At 44.7% G+C, this 16,769-nt stretch overlaps 1 protein-coding gene across 2 annotated transcripts in view; it reads right to left on the bottom strand.

Annotated features, from left to right (window-relative positions):
- Window positions 1–1,202: 1,202 nt before the first annotated feature.
- The window catches only part of C5H1orf21 (chromosome 5 C1orf21 homolog), a 246,881-nt gene continuing 231,314 nt past the window's right edge, over window positions 1,203–16,769 (bottom strand). Inside the window, exon 6 of one of the 2 annotated variants that reach the window (XM_055582918.1) lies at window positions 1,203–1,996. In XM_055582918.1, coding sequence (XP_055438893.1) covers window positions 1,958–1,996 — 39 coding nt within the window. In that variant the 3' untranslated portion in view covers window positions 1,203–1,957. Of the gene's footprint in view, window positions 1,997–5,076; window positions 16,762–16,769 lie in introns of those variants that run through there. The other variant, XM_055582917.1, reaches the window with a different exon arrangement.

Genomic DNA, 16,769 nt, shown 5'->3' with positions numbered 1-16,769 from the left:
TAGTCACTTGGCCAAAAAAACCATACAAAGGGAGGGGATGTAAAACCCTAGGCGACTTGAACTCTCCCTGCATTTTTTTCTGCTTGAAGCAGGATAAAAAGCCTGAAATTTTGGCTGCGTCTCTGTTTATGTAACAACCACAGCTGCTCCCCAAAATAGCTGCCGCTCCCGGCTGAAAGAAGGAAGGGCTTTTGTTGCTAACATTTGAGTCCGTTTTCTCTAGTGCCTGACTGAGTTTCCTTCCCCTCATGTTTGGTGTGTGCTGCTGGGTCCAAAAGGAGATAAGGAATTTCTCCCTGGACACATTAGTGGTGCCATTAGCTATATGGATGGATTTTCAAGTCAAGGCTCATCTTTGCAGCGAGACCACACTAAGCTTCCTAGTCTATTCAGTGGCAGGTAACCTCTTGACCGCCCAGAACGTATTAACTACCCACCTTTGGAGGGCAGTAGAGTGGCTGATAGTGAGGCCCTTTGTGTTCATAACCCCACAAAGAGAAACATACAGTGCTTTTTCTGTGTTTTATTTGTGTGTGTGTGTCTGTGTGTGTGGAACAAATCCAAACCTGGACTGCTGGCGTGGCAATGAACAGGGTGCCCTCCCCCAAAAGTAACAAAGAGAACTCTCGTCAAAGCTATCGGACGTGTTAAAAAAATACAAAAGTTATTTTCTCCTTTTGATTGCTATTTACTTGTGACAACATGTGTTAAAAATATTACTTCTGTCTTTGAGAAGAGATCATTCTCTTCATAGAATATGGAAAAATAAACTCTACCAAACCCACAGTTCACGTTCCCCACTACGGCCCGGGGCTTTGGCTTTCGCATCTCTGGAAATCATCACCAGTGTCAACGGAATACTACATGTTCCAGGCGGCAAATGCTTTTCACTGCACCATCCAGTGCTGCCAACGAGAGAATGGAAGTGGCAAGGCTCACATGACATCTTGAAGGGAGAGGATTAGGAAGTAGGGTGGTTTATTTGCTGACAAAGTGAAAGGGAACGGGGTGGTTTCAGGCCCTCCTAACAAGCTATGGGGTGTCCCCCTCATCACCTCTGACCACGGCCAGCACTGCACTTGTGTGGTGGGTTGTACATGGGATGGTAGGGAGCCATTAAGGTGCCATTGCTAGGAGGACTCAGCTTCCGCACCCAGGATCATCATAAAACACTGAGCTGGATGAATGGGAGAAGACAAGGATACATAAAAACAGTAAAATGTTTATTTTCTTAGAAAAAAAAGTGGGCAAGAGGGATTCAAAATGATTGTGATCACACTTCTGTCTGCATCTGAGCAAAACTGATGTTGCAAGCTTGATCTTTGATTAAGAGACCCAGGAAATGAAACCACCTGCTGCTCGCTCCTATGTCACTTCCAGGAGTCATGTCACGACATGCTTTGAATTGATAATAGCATCTCTACTTCTTCTTAGCAGAGAAACTAGGCTTGCCATAGCAACCATCCCATCTCCAAAGCACAACACTGCCAGTGAGAAGCAAGGCTCTGGACTGCTGGGGGAGGCAGGGAGGAGGGAGGGGGAAGGAGGCGCTTGTCTTAGAAGCGGAACCAGTCTAGAACAGAAGTTGGATATCTGAGTTCACCACTACCTCATCTTTTAGAAAATAGGTTGGAGAGCATCTGTAAAACCAACAGTATCTTTAAGGTGAAATTGCAGAATTTTGCTGCAGACCTGGACACTGAGAGAAGTGAAAAGTTGCAACAAGTTTTAACTAGCAGCAACAAAGAAAGTTCGATAACAGTTTTTGTTTGTTTTTAGCAATATTCCTTTGCAAGTTCATTAAGAAACACTGTAATTTAATGGGGCATACGATATGGAACGATCTTCTTTTGCTATAGTGCTGTTCGCTGAAGAGAACCAACCTTTGCAAAGATTTCAACTGGGGTGTAACCTATTTACACAGTAGTAGCTCCCGGTTTGACTGGTAGGATTGGTGCTATGTGATGTCTTCTTCTTCCGAACAATAATCTCGACCCTTGAGAGGAAAAGAAAAGAATAAGATGTGAATGAGAAATTCAAAGCAGAGCTTGAGATGGTTACTTGCAATCCATCTTCTCAATTTCTGTCTCCCTGCAATGAAACCCAGGCTCCATCAGTGACTGCTGGGCACGAGGTATGTAAGTCATAAATACACATTGACCAACTTGTAAACTGTATATACATCATCGCTTTGAAGTTTTACCAAGATTCTAATAAGCTTTTGTTTTGTATTGGTAGGGCTTTCCTGATAGCTCAGTTGGTAAAGAATCCACCTGCAATGCAGGAAACCCTGGTTTGATTCCTGGGTTGGGAAGATCCCCTGGAGAAGGGATAGGATACCCACTCCAGTATTCTTGGGCTTCTGTTGTGGCTCAGCTGGTTAAGAATCTGCCTGCAATGTGGGAGACCTGGGTTCGATCCCTGGGTTGGGAAGATCCCCTGGAGAAGGGTTAGGATACCCATTCCAGTATTCTGGCCTGGAGGATTCTGTGGACTGTATAGTCCATGGGGTTGCAAAGAGTTGGATATGACTGAGCCACTTTCCCTTTCATTCACTTCACTTTGTATTGGTAAGGATTTATATTATTCTAGGCATAGACAAGACTCAGCCTTTCACCACATAATCACCAAATGGATGATCCATTCAGGAGACCAGTTTGTCATGAAGAGGAGAAAACAAAGTCAACAGTGAACAAGACCCTTTCTCCTAGGGCCAGGCTGCTAGCATTCCACAGCTGCATCTCCAAGCCCAGAACTTATGCAAAACAGGTTACTTGAAGACTTAAGAACGACATCCAGTTGTTACTTTTGAACATATATTGTCCTCTCTCCAGCAGGGTATATACTCTATGAAGGCACAGTTAGGTCTGGGATTTAAGTTCCACATGTCCTGTCACTGACTGTCTTGGTCAAAGCACACAGTTTTGTGATCTGTAATCCCTCACAGAGCATGGGAACAAGTCCTGCCCTGCCTGTCTCACAGTGTCACAGATAAGGGTTTTGAATAAAGTCACGTATCCATACTATTTATATCTTTGACCACTTCCTTTCTTTTTTTATTTTTAAGATAAAAAAAAAAAAAAGAGGAATGTATTGGAAAGATACAAGGGTATCCCAAAGAACAAGAGGCTTAGTAACCAAGGTTGGGAAGGATACATGTAGGATGACATGGACCTTGCCTCCTGAGAGAGGCTATTAATGTGACCGAGTTCCAGTTACTTTCAGTCTGTGTCTCTGTTTGTTGTTTCTGATTTCCTGGAGTGACAATCATACTGACTCAACAGGACTTAGCCCTTGACCCCTGGATTACAGAGGTGTGAACAGTGAACATCACGCGATGCTCAGGTTTCGTGAGTACATGTTGGGTACCGTGTTCAGCACTTTTCAAGTAGTATTGTGGTGGCTTTATTCTACCACCACAGCCCTAGGTGTCATGCACCGTCCCATCTCCCATTTCTCAGATGAGAAAAGCAAAGCTCAGAGAGTGCCAGAAGTTTTCTAAAGTCATAAAGCTTTTATACAACATCCAGTCTTCGGCAGGTCATGCACACATCTTTAACTTTCTTATAGGTGGTATTTGGGGTTTGGTCTCTGCAAACATCCTGTGCCAACATCTTAGGGTTTTGTATAAGTGACCATAGGCCACGTCTTCTTTTCAACAGAAGTGGGAGCCATGTCCTGACTGTCTAAAGTGCTTCTCATCCAAGCCTCCCCATGACCTAGACAAGGATGGGAGAAACACGTGGAGGGGGCGTCGGGGCTTGACCATGGCTAGGGGCAGGGTCAAAAACAACTGGCTTAGCAGCAGTGGGGAGAGATGGAGCTCTTTAATGAAATTAAATTATTATTATTATTTTTGGCTGTACTGTGCGGTATGTATGATCTTAGTTCCCTAACTAAGGATTGAACCCATGGCCCCTGCATTGGGAACTCAGAATCTTAACCACTGGACCACCAGGGAAGTCCCAACCTCTTTCTTTTTAAATACACACTACATTTTTCAGTTTGTGGGGGAAACAAGTTCCTTTAAAAATGAAACTTTCTAAATACCTACAAAACATAAAATTTTTATTTCTAAATAAGTCTAAATAAATAGGCTTATTCCTAAACATATCTAAAACATAAAGAAAATAATAAGTTTGCATACAACTATTTCTCAAATGCATGGCTTGTTTCTTTGTCACAATATCTGTTTAGGAAGTAGCTCACATTCTCTTAATAGTTCAGCATCATCATAGTGCACGGCTGTACCATTTGGCTGGGTGGTCATCCTGGCTTTGTGACATTAACTGAGTACGTTATCTCCCTGCGTCTCACTCTCCTCATTTGTAAAACAAAGATAACAACAGTACCAACTTCACCTGGCTGCTAAAGATTAAATGAGTTAATAGAGTGATTCAGTCCTGCCTAGCACATAACTTTATACATGTTGTATGTATCACACACAAATACACGTGTGTTAGATGCGTAAAATGCTGCCACATGATGAAGTCTTCAGGGCCTGTGAAAGCATGACGGTGGCCTGTCCCCATGCTAACTGGCCCCAGATGGCTTGTTCTCGTTGGATGATTCACCAATGAGCAGACTTCTGGCTTCTTCTATCACACTACCAATTCTCACCCTTGCTCCTGGCAGAGGTTTTGAACCTGGTGCCATCTCTAGGCTTGTTCTACTTGCTGTATGAAAATGTCTCCTGGGCAGGGTGACCAATCCTGACAAAAGTGTGCACTCAGCAGTCTTCTTCCCGACCCCTCCATGGTGACACTGCCCCAGCAGATGCCAGCTGCTGTTGGCCTCGACCACCCCGGAGACACTCCCTGAGCCACACGATGGGGAGCTAGGGAGTCCTCATGGACCCGGAGCGTGGGGGGTTTATTCTCCCTTGTGGGAAATGGGACACACCCACATCTATCAGAAACAACTCACCGGGCTCAGAGAGCAGACCTATGGGTGGGTGCTGGGTGGGTGGAGGGGAAACGTGGACTCACGGAGTTTCCATGGAGGTTTTATTAGGGAAGGAAAGACGACTCTCCCCATGTGTATGTGGACACGTACATTGTTATATGACACTGGGCACATCACTAGGCCTCGACACCCTGGGGATAATCATGGTCTCTGTCTCATTGTGTTGTGATCAGGATCAAATGGGAAAAATATAGTATCTAGCGGGTGGTCAATAACTATCAGCTGCTTCTGTTATTACTACTGTTGCTGCTGAATCCCGTGTTTGTTCAGGCCATGGCAGGAGATTAGGGACCACCTTTCCTGTGGCTGATGGGGGGTGTGAACTGCCATCAGAAATGATAATCTGCCAGGTGTCGGGGAACCCCTCCTCCCACCTCAGCCTTGCACGCCAGATGGACCAGAACTCCATGTGCTCCAATAAAGCTTCTATGCCAGACACCTAGGTCCATTCCCTTCTTACAAAGCCTCAATCAGAGCAAAGGTCCAGCTGGCCAATGTGGGGTTCAGAGGACACCTCATCCACAAGGAAGGACTTGGATGCAATGATAGATAGACAGACAGACAGACACTCACATGAACTAGTGTACTCAATGATAAAGAAGTCTCCAACTCTGTAAATGAGTTACAGGGTTATGCAGAGGGAGTGTTTCAGACCCTCCAAGATTACTGTTACCATAAGAAAGTGCCCGCTTTTAAGGGGTAGGGGGAAAAAGGATTATTATGAGATTACATGAAATCATGTATGTGAAATTCTGAAAATTGTAAAGCACTTTAGAATTAAAAAAATCTATCATTCTATACAAAAAAGAACGTGCCCACTTTTTAAGGGACAAATCTCTGTAAACCCTCTGTGTCAACCCTGAGCAGCAACTTTCATCTTCCTAGCATTTGCTCCTCTGAAATTATTATTATGACTATGAGAAGGAGAAAGAAAATTGCATCAGCTGCTTTGAAGACACTATTTCATTGGTGATTCACACCAACCCTGCAAAGTAGGTAGGAGTCCTGTGCACTGTTTCTTGTGGGGAAATCTCAGCGAAGCCCAGAACTAACAGGGCTAATCCTTGCCTCTTTTGTTAATGACTGTAGTGAGTGGATGACTAAGTTCAAATCAGTTTTATTTTTGTTATTTTCACCTGTCAGCAGTTCTGAGAACCAATTATTTTATGAATAGAAAACTTGGAAATCAAAAACATGGAGAGTAAGCACTCCCATATGGCCAAGTGTCATTTTAAGGGGAACCTGAGAAAACTTATGGAGGCAGCCCCATCTCAGCATCACATGGGACCCCACGTGCACACCGGCTCTACCGGGCAAGATAGGAGCTTGTTACTGTAACGTGACTTCATGTCTCACTTAAAATTTTAAAGCACTGTGCTAAAAAGAGAACCTTAAAACCTTCAGCTGTTGAAGACAGGAAGCAGGAGTGAGCTGGGTGTGGGAGCTACACAGCAATTCTCTCAGCCCAAAGCATGCCCTTTCCCCTAAAAGAGATGACAAAATGGAAGTCTTTGTAGAGATGCTTTATGCAGCCAGAATTAGGGGCTGGTAGACACAATTCTGCCCTTGTGCAAAGGATACACTGAAAGCTACAGACAGCCAGGTCCCCACGAGGCCCCCACAGCATGAAGAATGGAAACTCACGATGATGCTGACAAGGAGGGGTTGTTTGAAAAAGCAGAGGGGCATGTGGTGCAGATTCAAAAAAATCTTAAGGAGATTTTGCCTACCATGGCTCAGATGGTAAAGAATCTGCCTTCAGTGTGGGAGACCCAGGTTTGATCCCTGGATCGGGAGGATCCTGTGCAGAAGGTAATGGCTACCCACTCCAGTATTCTTGCCTGCAGAATTCCATGGACAGAGGAGCCTGGTGGGCTACAGTCCACAGGGTTGCAAAGAGTCAGACACGACTGAGCAACTAACACTTTCCCTGACCACACTCTTACTCTGTGTAGTTTCCATGTCCTCTTCAATTGTCTGCATGATTTTCTTGGAAACCGGAAGTTTATGTCAACTCCTACATTTCTGAGGTTCTAGGATAAGGATTTTCTACTTGTTGAAAGGTTAGGCTTACAATTAGCAATATTACAGTGTAGTGAAGGAAAGGGCATTGTCATGATGTTGTATTCTGCTAGTTTAAAGAGGACCAGCTCAGAGACTGACTTCAAATAAAGGAATTATTCCTCCTAAGTGCCTACTGTACTTTTTCTCCTCAAGTTAAGTAGGCAAATAGGCTAGGGCTGGCTGTCAAGTTTCCGGTGTGAGTTTATCCCAAAAGTCTCTAGTATTTCTCTATAGACATGTGTGCATTTGGCCTAATCCATACACACTGAGCATGTAACAGACAGCTGTGAACTGAGCATTTCCCCAGTGGGGCAGTCTGGACGGAGATAAAAGTTCCCAAGAGGAAGCAGTGAGCTCGTTTTCCCATATGTAAAATGGGGACAGGAGGACCTAGCTTGCAGTGCTGTTGTGAGACTTAGCAGTCATTACACATGGCACCCCACTCCAGTACTCTTGCCTGGAAAATCCCGTGGACGGAGGAGCCTGGTAGGCTGCAGTCCATGGGGTCTCTAAGAGTTGGACACGACTGAGCGGCTTCACTTTGACTTTTCAGTTTCATGCATTGGAGAAGGAAATGGCAACCCACTCCAGTGTCCTTGCCTGGAGAATCCCAGGGACGGGGGAGCCTCGTGGGCTGCTGTCTATGGGGTTGCACAGAGTCGGACACGACTGAAGTGACTTAGCAGCAGCAGCAGCACACATAGGTGATCAGCAAAGCTTGGCACATGGGAATTAATAAATTATAGCTCTTATGATGATACTGAAAAATGAGATCAGCAGATCCAACTGTTAATAAACTGACTATGTGAGAAATTGGGCTCACCGCTGGATCGCTTCTCTGCATTCAGGGCCTCACACAAGTGGCGCCTCAGGGCCTGGATGCTATTCCTTCCTTCTCCTTTCTGGCTGACTCCTCCTGCCCTCAGACCTCACCCCATCTGTTACTTTGCTTTGTTTAGTGAAAGTTGCTCATTCATGTCCGACTCTTTGCAACCCCATGGACTATACAGTCCATGGAATTCTCCAGGCCAGAATACTGGAGTGGGTAGCCTTTCCCTTCTCCAGGGGATCTTTCCAACCCAGGGATCAAACCCAGGTCTCCCACATTGCAGGCAGATTCTTTACCAGCTGAGCCACAAGGGAAGCCCAAGAATGGAGTGGGTAGCCTATCCCTTCTCCAGTGGATCTTCCTGACCTGGGAATTGAACCGGCGTCTCCTGCATTGCAGGCAGATTCTTTACCAACTGAGCTGTCAGAGAAGCCCCTGCTTTGTTTAGACCTCTGCTCAAATGTCACCTCATTGTCTTCACTGAGCTCGTAACATAAAACAGCTCTTCTTACTCTGCTTCATTTTTACTTATATTACCTATCTTTACCCGACATTATGAATCTAAGAATTTGTTTCTTTACTGACTGTCCTCCCCTTGAATAGAAGTATCCAGTGGCAGAAACTGTTTTCTGCACTGCTGCATCCCCAGGGCTTAGACGAGCGCCAGTGACGTATTAGATGCTCAATAAATATTTGTTGAATAAATGAAAGCAGGAACAGTATCTACAGAGATCTGAGATTCTGGAGTTGGAAGAGGACCTGGAGGTCTTCCTCTCTGACCTCGCACCTAACATGGAACAGACCTCCAATGATCACATTATGGGCAGGGAGCCTCCTCTTTTTCATTGGAATATGTCAGATACTTTCCCAAGCTGCCCATGAAAGTGTTCGAGAGCTGAGCCCAAATGCTGCCTCCCTGTAACTCCCACAGAATGGTGGACTCAGGGCCTTAGCAACCGGAGGCTGGGTCCTCCCAGACTGATAGCGTCCCCTGGTCCATTACCTGTGAATAACAAGGTTTCCTCCCAGGTCTCCCTCTCTTGCATATGTGTCAGTTTTCTCATTCTTAGTGCACCCATCAAAAAAATCACTGGCACAGAATCAGATAACCTAGTAATACAGCCTAAAATAGGTAAGCATTAAGTATTTGACAAAGGAGGTCACCAGAAGTGACAGATTCCAAGAAAAACAATGTGTTAATTCTTAACAAGGCAAAATAGAACATAAAACTGAACTTCTGTCAGAGCTCTTGAGAGGGAAATAACTCTCAGTCTCAAAGGCATGGACAAAGATCAAAAGAAAAATAAAAAGATGGACATATTTGATCATGTAAAAATGAACCTTTGCACATATCAAAAAAAAAAAGGAATAAAATAAAAAGGCAAACCTCAGTGGGGAAAATACCAGCAGCATACAATATGTAAATGACAAGTTATATGAGAAGCTCATACCAATAAAAAATTAACAAGAGGATCTCAGTACGAGGGAAGGGCACAAAGTGGAAACAGAACAAATAAAGTCCGTAAACACACAAATAAAAAAATGGTCTGTTTCTGTCATCAAAAAATACAAAGGAAAACAATTAGACACTATTTAAAAATTCTTGAGAGCACACAATGAAATGCAACTCTACAGTCTCATAAAATGGTATGGCTGCTTTGGAGAGTAGTTTGTAATATGTATTATGAGTCATAAAGTTGTTCACACCCTTATTACAGCAATCATTGCTATTGTTAATTAATAGCAATGATAAAACCTAAATACATTTAAAAAATATATATACAGATTGGTTCCCTGGGGCTGGAGGTAGGAAAGGGGACTGGCTGTAAGCAGGCAGGAGGGATCTTACTGATGTGATGGAAATGTTCTAAAACTGAGTTGTACTGATGGTCACACAGTTTGGTAAATTTACTAAAAACCAAAGGGCTTCCCTGGCGGCTCAGATGGTAAAGAGTCTGCCTGCAGTTCGGGACACCTGGGTTCGATCCCTCGGTTGGGAAGGTCCCCTGGAGGAGGGCATGGCAACCCACTCCAGTATTCTTGTCTGGAGAATCCCCATGGACAGAGGAGCCTGATGGGCTACAGTCCATGTGGTTGCAGAGTCCGACATGACTGAGCAACTAAGCACAGCACAGCAAGAGAAGGCTGAGGAGGAGGGAGTATGAGAGCAAAGCCACCGCCTTCACTTAGCTACTGAGTCTTATGATCATGTCCAACATCAAGTAAGAGCTCTAGGGAGACTTGGTCTTTTCCCCTCTCGGTGGTCCTTCCATCCCACCACCATGCCTTATAGTAATTGTAGCCCAAATGTTTGTTTCCCTTACTACAGGGTGCAGAACAGAGCACGTCTCTTATTCATCTTTGTTTTTTATCTTGCTGATAAAGTAAAAGAGTTCACTGGGAAGGGGCACCTGGGGAGAGCAGCAGAGCAAGGGAACCAAGGAGAACTGCACTCTCATCTTTGTCTTTTTGAACAGTTAATGGAATCCTTGTGCAGTTCAGAGAAGTTTGCTTTAACAAGGCTTATTTTTATATGGAAGCACACTTCCCTGGAAGCTCCTGTGGTAAAGAATCCACCTGCAGAGCAGGAGACCCTGGTTTGATTCTTTGGTAGGGAAGATCCTCTGGAGGAGGGCATGGCAACCCACTCCAGTATTCTTGCCTGGAGAATCCCATAGACAGGGGAGCCTGGCGGGCTACGGTCCATGGAGAATTCCATGGAGAGAGGAGCCTGGCAGGCTACAGTCCATGGGATCGCAAAGAGTTGGACATGATTGTAGCAACTGGGCATAGCACAGCACATGCGTTGTTAAGCTCATCATAAAGCAGGCTACCTGACAAATGAAGAATTCCTCCTCCTGTCCCCATACCCCTCTGAAGGACACTGGGAACCTCCGTAGGTTTCTGGCCTGTGCATTATGTTAACTCTGTTACCTCCTGCCTGCTTCCTTTACATGATTCATCTTCCTCCTCTCTCTTTCTAATCGTGGGTTTACTGAGTTTCTGTTCCTTGATTCAGTCATCCTTCTTTGGAAGCCTTTTATCCTGCATTGGGGGATGGTCTGGCTTTTTGGGCACTAAAGAACGTCTTGATTAATGAAACACGATTGCCCCAGCTGTATTGCGGTGCAGAATTTAATGGGCCATCCTGATTTTCTGTCCATCAAATACCTTTTCCCACCAAAATTTTCCCATGTATCACCATCTAGCAGCAACTTTGAATCTAAGTTTCTGTGGGAATCTTGACATTTAAGCTCCGTCCGTGAACCAAGAATACAGGGCCATGAAAGCTGCATTCCACAGCTTGAACATGTGTGAACTACCAGCCAGAATCCAAAACAAAGATGATGCGGAGGAGACGGGAAAAGGGTGGAACAGTGAAACGTAGGACACCCCCAGAGGCTGCTGTTCACTCCTCCTCCTGTAGGGCTGTGGGCCAGGAGCAGATGCCCCCCAATCCCCCACCTCTTCCTTGGGGTCAGAGCCTCTTCAACCAGGGAGTGTTTCAGCAGCATTTTCATTTACAGCCCAACAGCAATTTATAACAAGTTTTGAGGTAATGCTGAAGAAAAGCAGACATAATTAGCTGTGCTGTTCAAGTCTCCTCCCCCGGCTTATTTCATTAATGCCTCAATCGAGGCATTAATGGTCATGCCTGTTTGTAATGAGCTTTATTCTAATTAGACTCGCGCGTTATTATTTCAGTTGGAAAAAGATCTCGTTAGTAATGAATGGGAGGAGTATGACAGCCTCTGACTGCTTCTTTGACCATTTATAGGAATGATTACCATGATAATAAGCACAGTGACAAGAATCCTAGTAGACTGACCTTTTCATTTTCAAGAGAGAATGTATTAACTAAACAGCTGAAAAAACCCCCATGAAGTATTTATTGGGCTTCCCAAGAGGCTCAGTGGTAAAGAATCCACCTGCCAATGCAGAAGACTCAGGAGACTCAGGTTTGATTCCTGGGTCAGGAAGATCCCCTGAAATGGCAACCCACTTCAGTATTCCTGTCTGGGAAATCCAGCCAGGTGGGTTACAGTCCACAGAGTCACAAAGAGTTGGAAACGATTGAGCGACTGAGCAAGCACACATGAAGTGTTTCTTAAACCCAGATCTTCATTCTACTGGCAAAGAGGAGGATATTTTAGAAGCTGTAAGGGAGCTATTTCTCAAGTTTTGTTAGATGTTGGCACTCAGGTGACTTCAATGATTTTCTTTTCCCCATGAGAAGGTGAGCAAGACTGAGGACAGAGAAAAGCAAGGATACAGGACTCGGGATGCCATGTCCCTGGGCCATGTCTTAAGCCAGAGATTGGAGACTTTCTCTGTGAAGGGCCAAACAGTAAATATTCTAGGCTTTGCATTCCAAAGGGTCTCTGATGCAACTCTACTTCAGCTATAAGCATGAAGGCAGCCATAAATGCAAAAGAAGATAAAAGTAAAAGAAACAGCATGGTTGTGTTCCAATAAAACTTTATTTGTAGACACTGAAGTTGGAACTTCACATAATGTTTCACATATCAGAAAATATTATTCTGCATTTTGTTCCCCTCAACCATTTAAACACATAAAAGCTATGTTTGTCTGGTGGGCTAGATTTGACCCATAGGCTCTATTCTGCCCACTCTTGTCACAGAAAATACAATTATCATCAGTGGGTTCAGAGGCCCTCTTCATAAGAGCTCAAACAGCAGATATGATTTTCATTTTAAGAAAGATTTCTCTCCAGATGGGACCAGACTTCTCCAAAAGGCCATTTTATAAAATTGTTCTTATTTTATAAGAAAACCATCAATCAAAATTGAAATTAAATTAAAAAATTTTCTTGGAAACCTATCTTCCTAGTAAATCAGAAGGCTTTCAAAATTTCACTTAAATCTCTGACCATATGTGTGCCATTTTCATATAGTTTCAGTCCTATGATAGACACAATTAAAATTTTTTTTCACTTAATATTATAACAATTTCCCCGGTCATACCTGATTCCTCACAATGATAAAATGAAACACTATAAAATATGTGGTATTTTTGCAGAATATTTCCAGGTCATTTGATGGATTTAATTCAAAGAGATGTCTTCAATTAGTCTAGTCTCAGTATTCTTGCCTAGAGAATCCCAGGGACGGGAGCCTGGTGGGCTGCCGTCTAAGGGGTCACACAGAATCGGACACGACTGACGTGACTTAGCAGCAGCAGCAGCACGTATTAAGAGTTAAGATTTCAATTCCACCCCCTCGCCCCTCGCCAGGGGAATGCACTTGGTGGACTGGAGACTCATGGGTTCCCCCTAGGATTCACTTCCTGTAGGACACGAAGCCTCATACGTCTCCTTTAAGACTCACTTCCTTCAGGACAATGGCATTAGCAAGTCTGGGATTTCAACCCATATGCCTTAAATTTTTTTAATTTTGATTTATTTATTTGACTGTACCAGGTCTTAGCTGCAGCACATGGGGTCTTCTATCTTCGCTGAGGCATGCAGAATCTTTAGTTGTGGCATGGCATATGGAATCTAGTTCCTGACCAGGGACAGAACCTCCCTGCATTGGGAGCAGAGCCTTAGCCATTGGGCCCCGATATGCCTCTTGAAAAATATGTGCCTTCCAGACAAACTTTAGAGCTCTTTGTTCTGAAAAAATTGCTCATACCCTAGAATTTGTTTTGAACATGGCTAGAGGTTTGGGGAGCTAAGCACACACCTCCTTTCCTTACAGTTTTTAACTGAGAGCAGCTGGTCAACGAGAATCAGAGTTCTTGCTGGATTAGAGAACTCAGCAACCTTTCCTTATCCCCTCGCCTACCTCCCGTCCCCCAGAGAGGCCTAATGGATGGCGACTGGCCCACCCAGTCACAGATGGAGAGAGTGGAGAATGTTGGGTTTGACCCTCTTCCTGCTCCATGGGCTAGCCAACCAGAAACAGGAGAGTGTGACAAGCTGGTTCCTTTCCTTCCTTCCTACACAGAGGGGTGAGGAAAGGCACAGGAAGCAGGACTGCTTTCAGAATAGGAAGCACATGCATTTGGCCAGGAAGAGGACTGCAGCTACGGATGGGAGGTCCCTGCCTGCAGAAGGCACAAGGCAGTGAACGAGCCAGATACGAGGGAGAGAAGGCCCGGAGCACAGTGAGGAGCGGGTGTCCTGGGCCCACGGCTGGGGAGAACGCGTTCTAACCCTCTGCTAGGCCTTCTGCTAGGTTTGAGGGAAACACACACGAACAAGATCCAGTGTTCGTCCTTAGGGTACCATCTATGTAATGCTTTGAGTCCTTTTCAAGATTCTTAAATAAAACATCAGCAGTTACAGAGGTTGGCACTCTCCTCTCTCTGTCCCCTAGTGTTCTCTGCATGGCTAAAGCAATGTCCCCTGGCTGCTAGAGGCGAAGAGTGGAAAAGCCATGGGAGGAAGGGAAGCAGACAGCCGAGGAAGAGGATGGGAAGGAGAAGCCAATAGGGAACAAGGCAAGAAAATGACTCAAGCCTGCGTCACTGTCTCCCTGCTGAGTGGCTTCTCAGGCGGTCTTCCCTTGCACGTCCAGCAAAACGGCACCATTCACCAGCTGTGCCCCATGTTGCCGCTGAGTTCAGAGCACAGTCAGCCTCACCACATTCATAAAAAAGGCATGGTTTTTGTCTGCATTCTTGTACTCCCTTGTTCTGGAACCTGTACTCTTCTCTCCTTTGCTACTCTCTCAGGTGCCAGGCTGATAGAACCTCGAGAATTCTCTGAAAATCAAGCCCTCCAGAAAAAAAGAAAGTGAGTGGAGACTGGTTGTGCTGTATTTCTTCTAGGCTTGCCGCCCGCTTTATTTTCCTTGGCTGCGTCCCCCATGACTAGTAGCTACCTGGGATGCTGGGGAACGTGGGGATCCTCAAAGCCCACGGTGTGCATACACATCACCAGTGGTTCCTGCACCTACTACCATCGTGACTAAGCGGGTAGCATGAGTGGTAAAGAACCCGCTGCCAATGCAGGAGATGTAAGAGATGCAGGTTCGATCCCTGGGTGGGGAAGATCCCCTGGAGGAGGAAATAGCAACCCACTCGAGAACTCTTGCCTGGAGAATCCCATGGACAGAGGAGCCTGGTGGGCTATAGTCCATGGGGTCGCAAAGAGTCAGACACGACTGAAGTGACGGCACGCAGGCACGTACGTGGTACATTTCAACTTGAATTCCAGTAAGAAGTCACCTGCATAAAGCTATGTAGTAGGGAGAGAAACAAAACAGGACTGAGTCACGTCCTTACCGTTGTAATCACAGCTTTAATTTGGCCAATGAATGAGGCAAGATGCATACAGGGCAGAGAGTAGGCGAGGCGGGGGATGAAGGGAAAGGAGACACAGGAATGGTCTGGTTATTAGCAAAAGCAGGGCCCTGTTGTGTTTCCTGTGGAGCAAGGAACTGTTCGATGCAATGATACTGGCAGCCCAGCCCACTTCCAAAATACTCAGACCGCCAAAAGCATCTCTTTGCCAGTGTTGAAGGTCCAGGTTGTTACCAGAACTAGCAAGCTGGGTGGGAGGGATAAGCTATGACTTCATCTGTACACACGGGGCAGGCCGGGTGACATTGTTCAGGATTTGATAAAACAGTCCCGTGTTTCCCATCACTGGTGGGCAAACCTCTAAATGCACCACCTGAAGGTAAAGCCTATCATCACCTGCAGGTGCCAGACAGTATCTTCGATTCTATAGCAGCTCTGAGGTTAAACTCTCTACTACAGGAATGGTTTATACATAGAACCCAGAATCACAGCTCATAATTACACACAAGTCAGTCTCTTCACCAGATGGAAAGCAAACACCTTTTGATCTGCAACACACTGATTCACAACGGAGTTCTGACATAATATTAAGAAAAGGAGCCCTTGAAATAAATTTAGAAATGCAGACTTATTGTGATCTTTCTCACCAACTAGTTCTGGGGCCAAGGAACTCAGGCCATTTCACGAACCCAAACATTTTCTGAGTATAAATGATTTTACCATAGATGTAGAGGTCTACAGATAAGCATCTTTAAAAATCAGCTCATTTAAAATCCACACGCTGCTCTTTCTCAGACATTTCCTCAAAATGTCACATTGAATAATTCCGGTCAACAGAGGCAGAGTCTTAAAACTGTGCAGGAATATGTGAAGTAGAGTGGCACGCTGACGGCTCTCCCATGGGGGGGTGGTGAAGGACTACGAGCTGTTTTCAAAGAGGAGAAGGGAGATGATAAAGGAAGCAGACAGGGTTGTGCTGGAGTTAATCTGTGCTTGGTTTCCTAATTTTCTTTTAAGTCAGAGATACACATGAATAAGACGAGATGCTGATGAGACTCATGGGTGCTCATGGGTGTCATCAGGCCCTGGATCTGAGCAAAGCATACCAGTGAAATGCACAGGTTCTTTGCCTGGGGACCAAGGACAGGCTCCAGAGAGATATAAACTCTAAAGTTTTACTTCAGAATGTTGTGTATACGACAGCATGTGCCTTTTTATAGGGAGTGTTTTTATAACTTTAACAAAATTCCCAAAAGATGCCCATGATGCAACGCTTAAGATGCCTTGCATGAGGAAAACTAACTAGATGCAGATAGCTCTGTGCTGAGACATTCTTTATTTAATATTCACAGTTCTCTTTCAGAAGGCAAAAGATTTCCCAGTCATTGGCTGCTGTTCTTAAATCTTCCTAAAACAAAATATAAATCCCTGTGTTTACCTGGAAAAGATACTCTTAAGGCAGAGACTTTAAAAATGTATTTACTTTTTATTCTTCTTACAAGTAAATTTAAATATTTTATTTTAGAAAGCATATATTAAAATCTGATGTGATCTGTCATTGGTATCATATTCAAAAACTCCTCCACAGGGCCACGTTTTAATAATCTAGATCTCTTCTTTCTCCTCTGATTATACTGAAAGA

Source organism: Bubalus kerabau, chromosome 5, assembly GCF_029407905.1.
Source record: "Bubalus kerabau isolate K-KA32 ecotype Philippines breed swamp buffalo chromosome 5, PCC_UOA_SB_1v2, whole genome shotgun sequence".
Lineage (NCBI taxonomy): Eukaryota > Metazoa > Chordata > Mammalia > Artiodactyla > Bovidae > Bubalus > Bubalus kerabau.
This window is presented reverse-complemented; position numbering and strand designations above follow the sequence as displayed.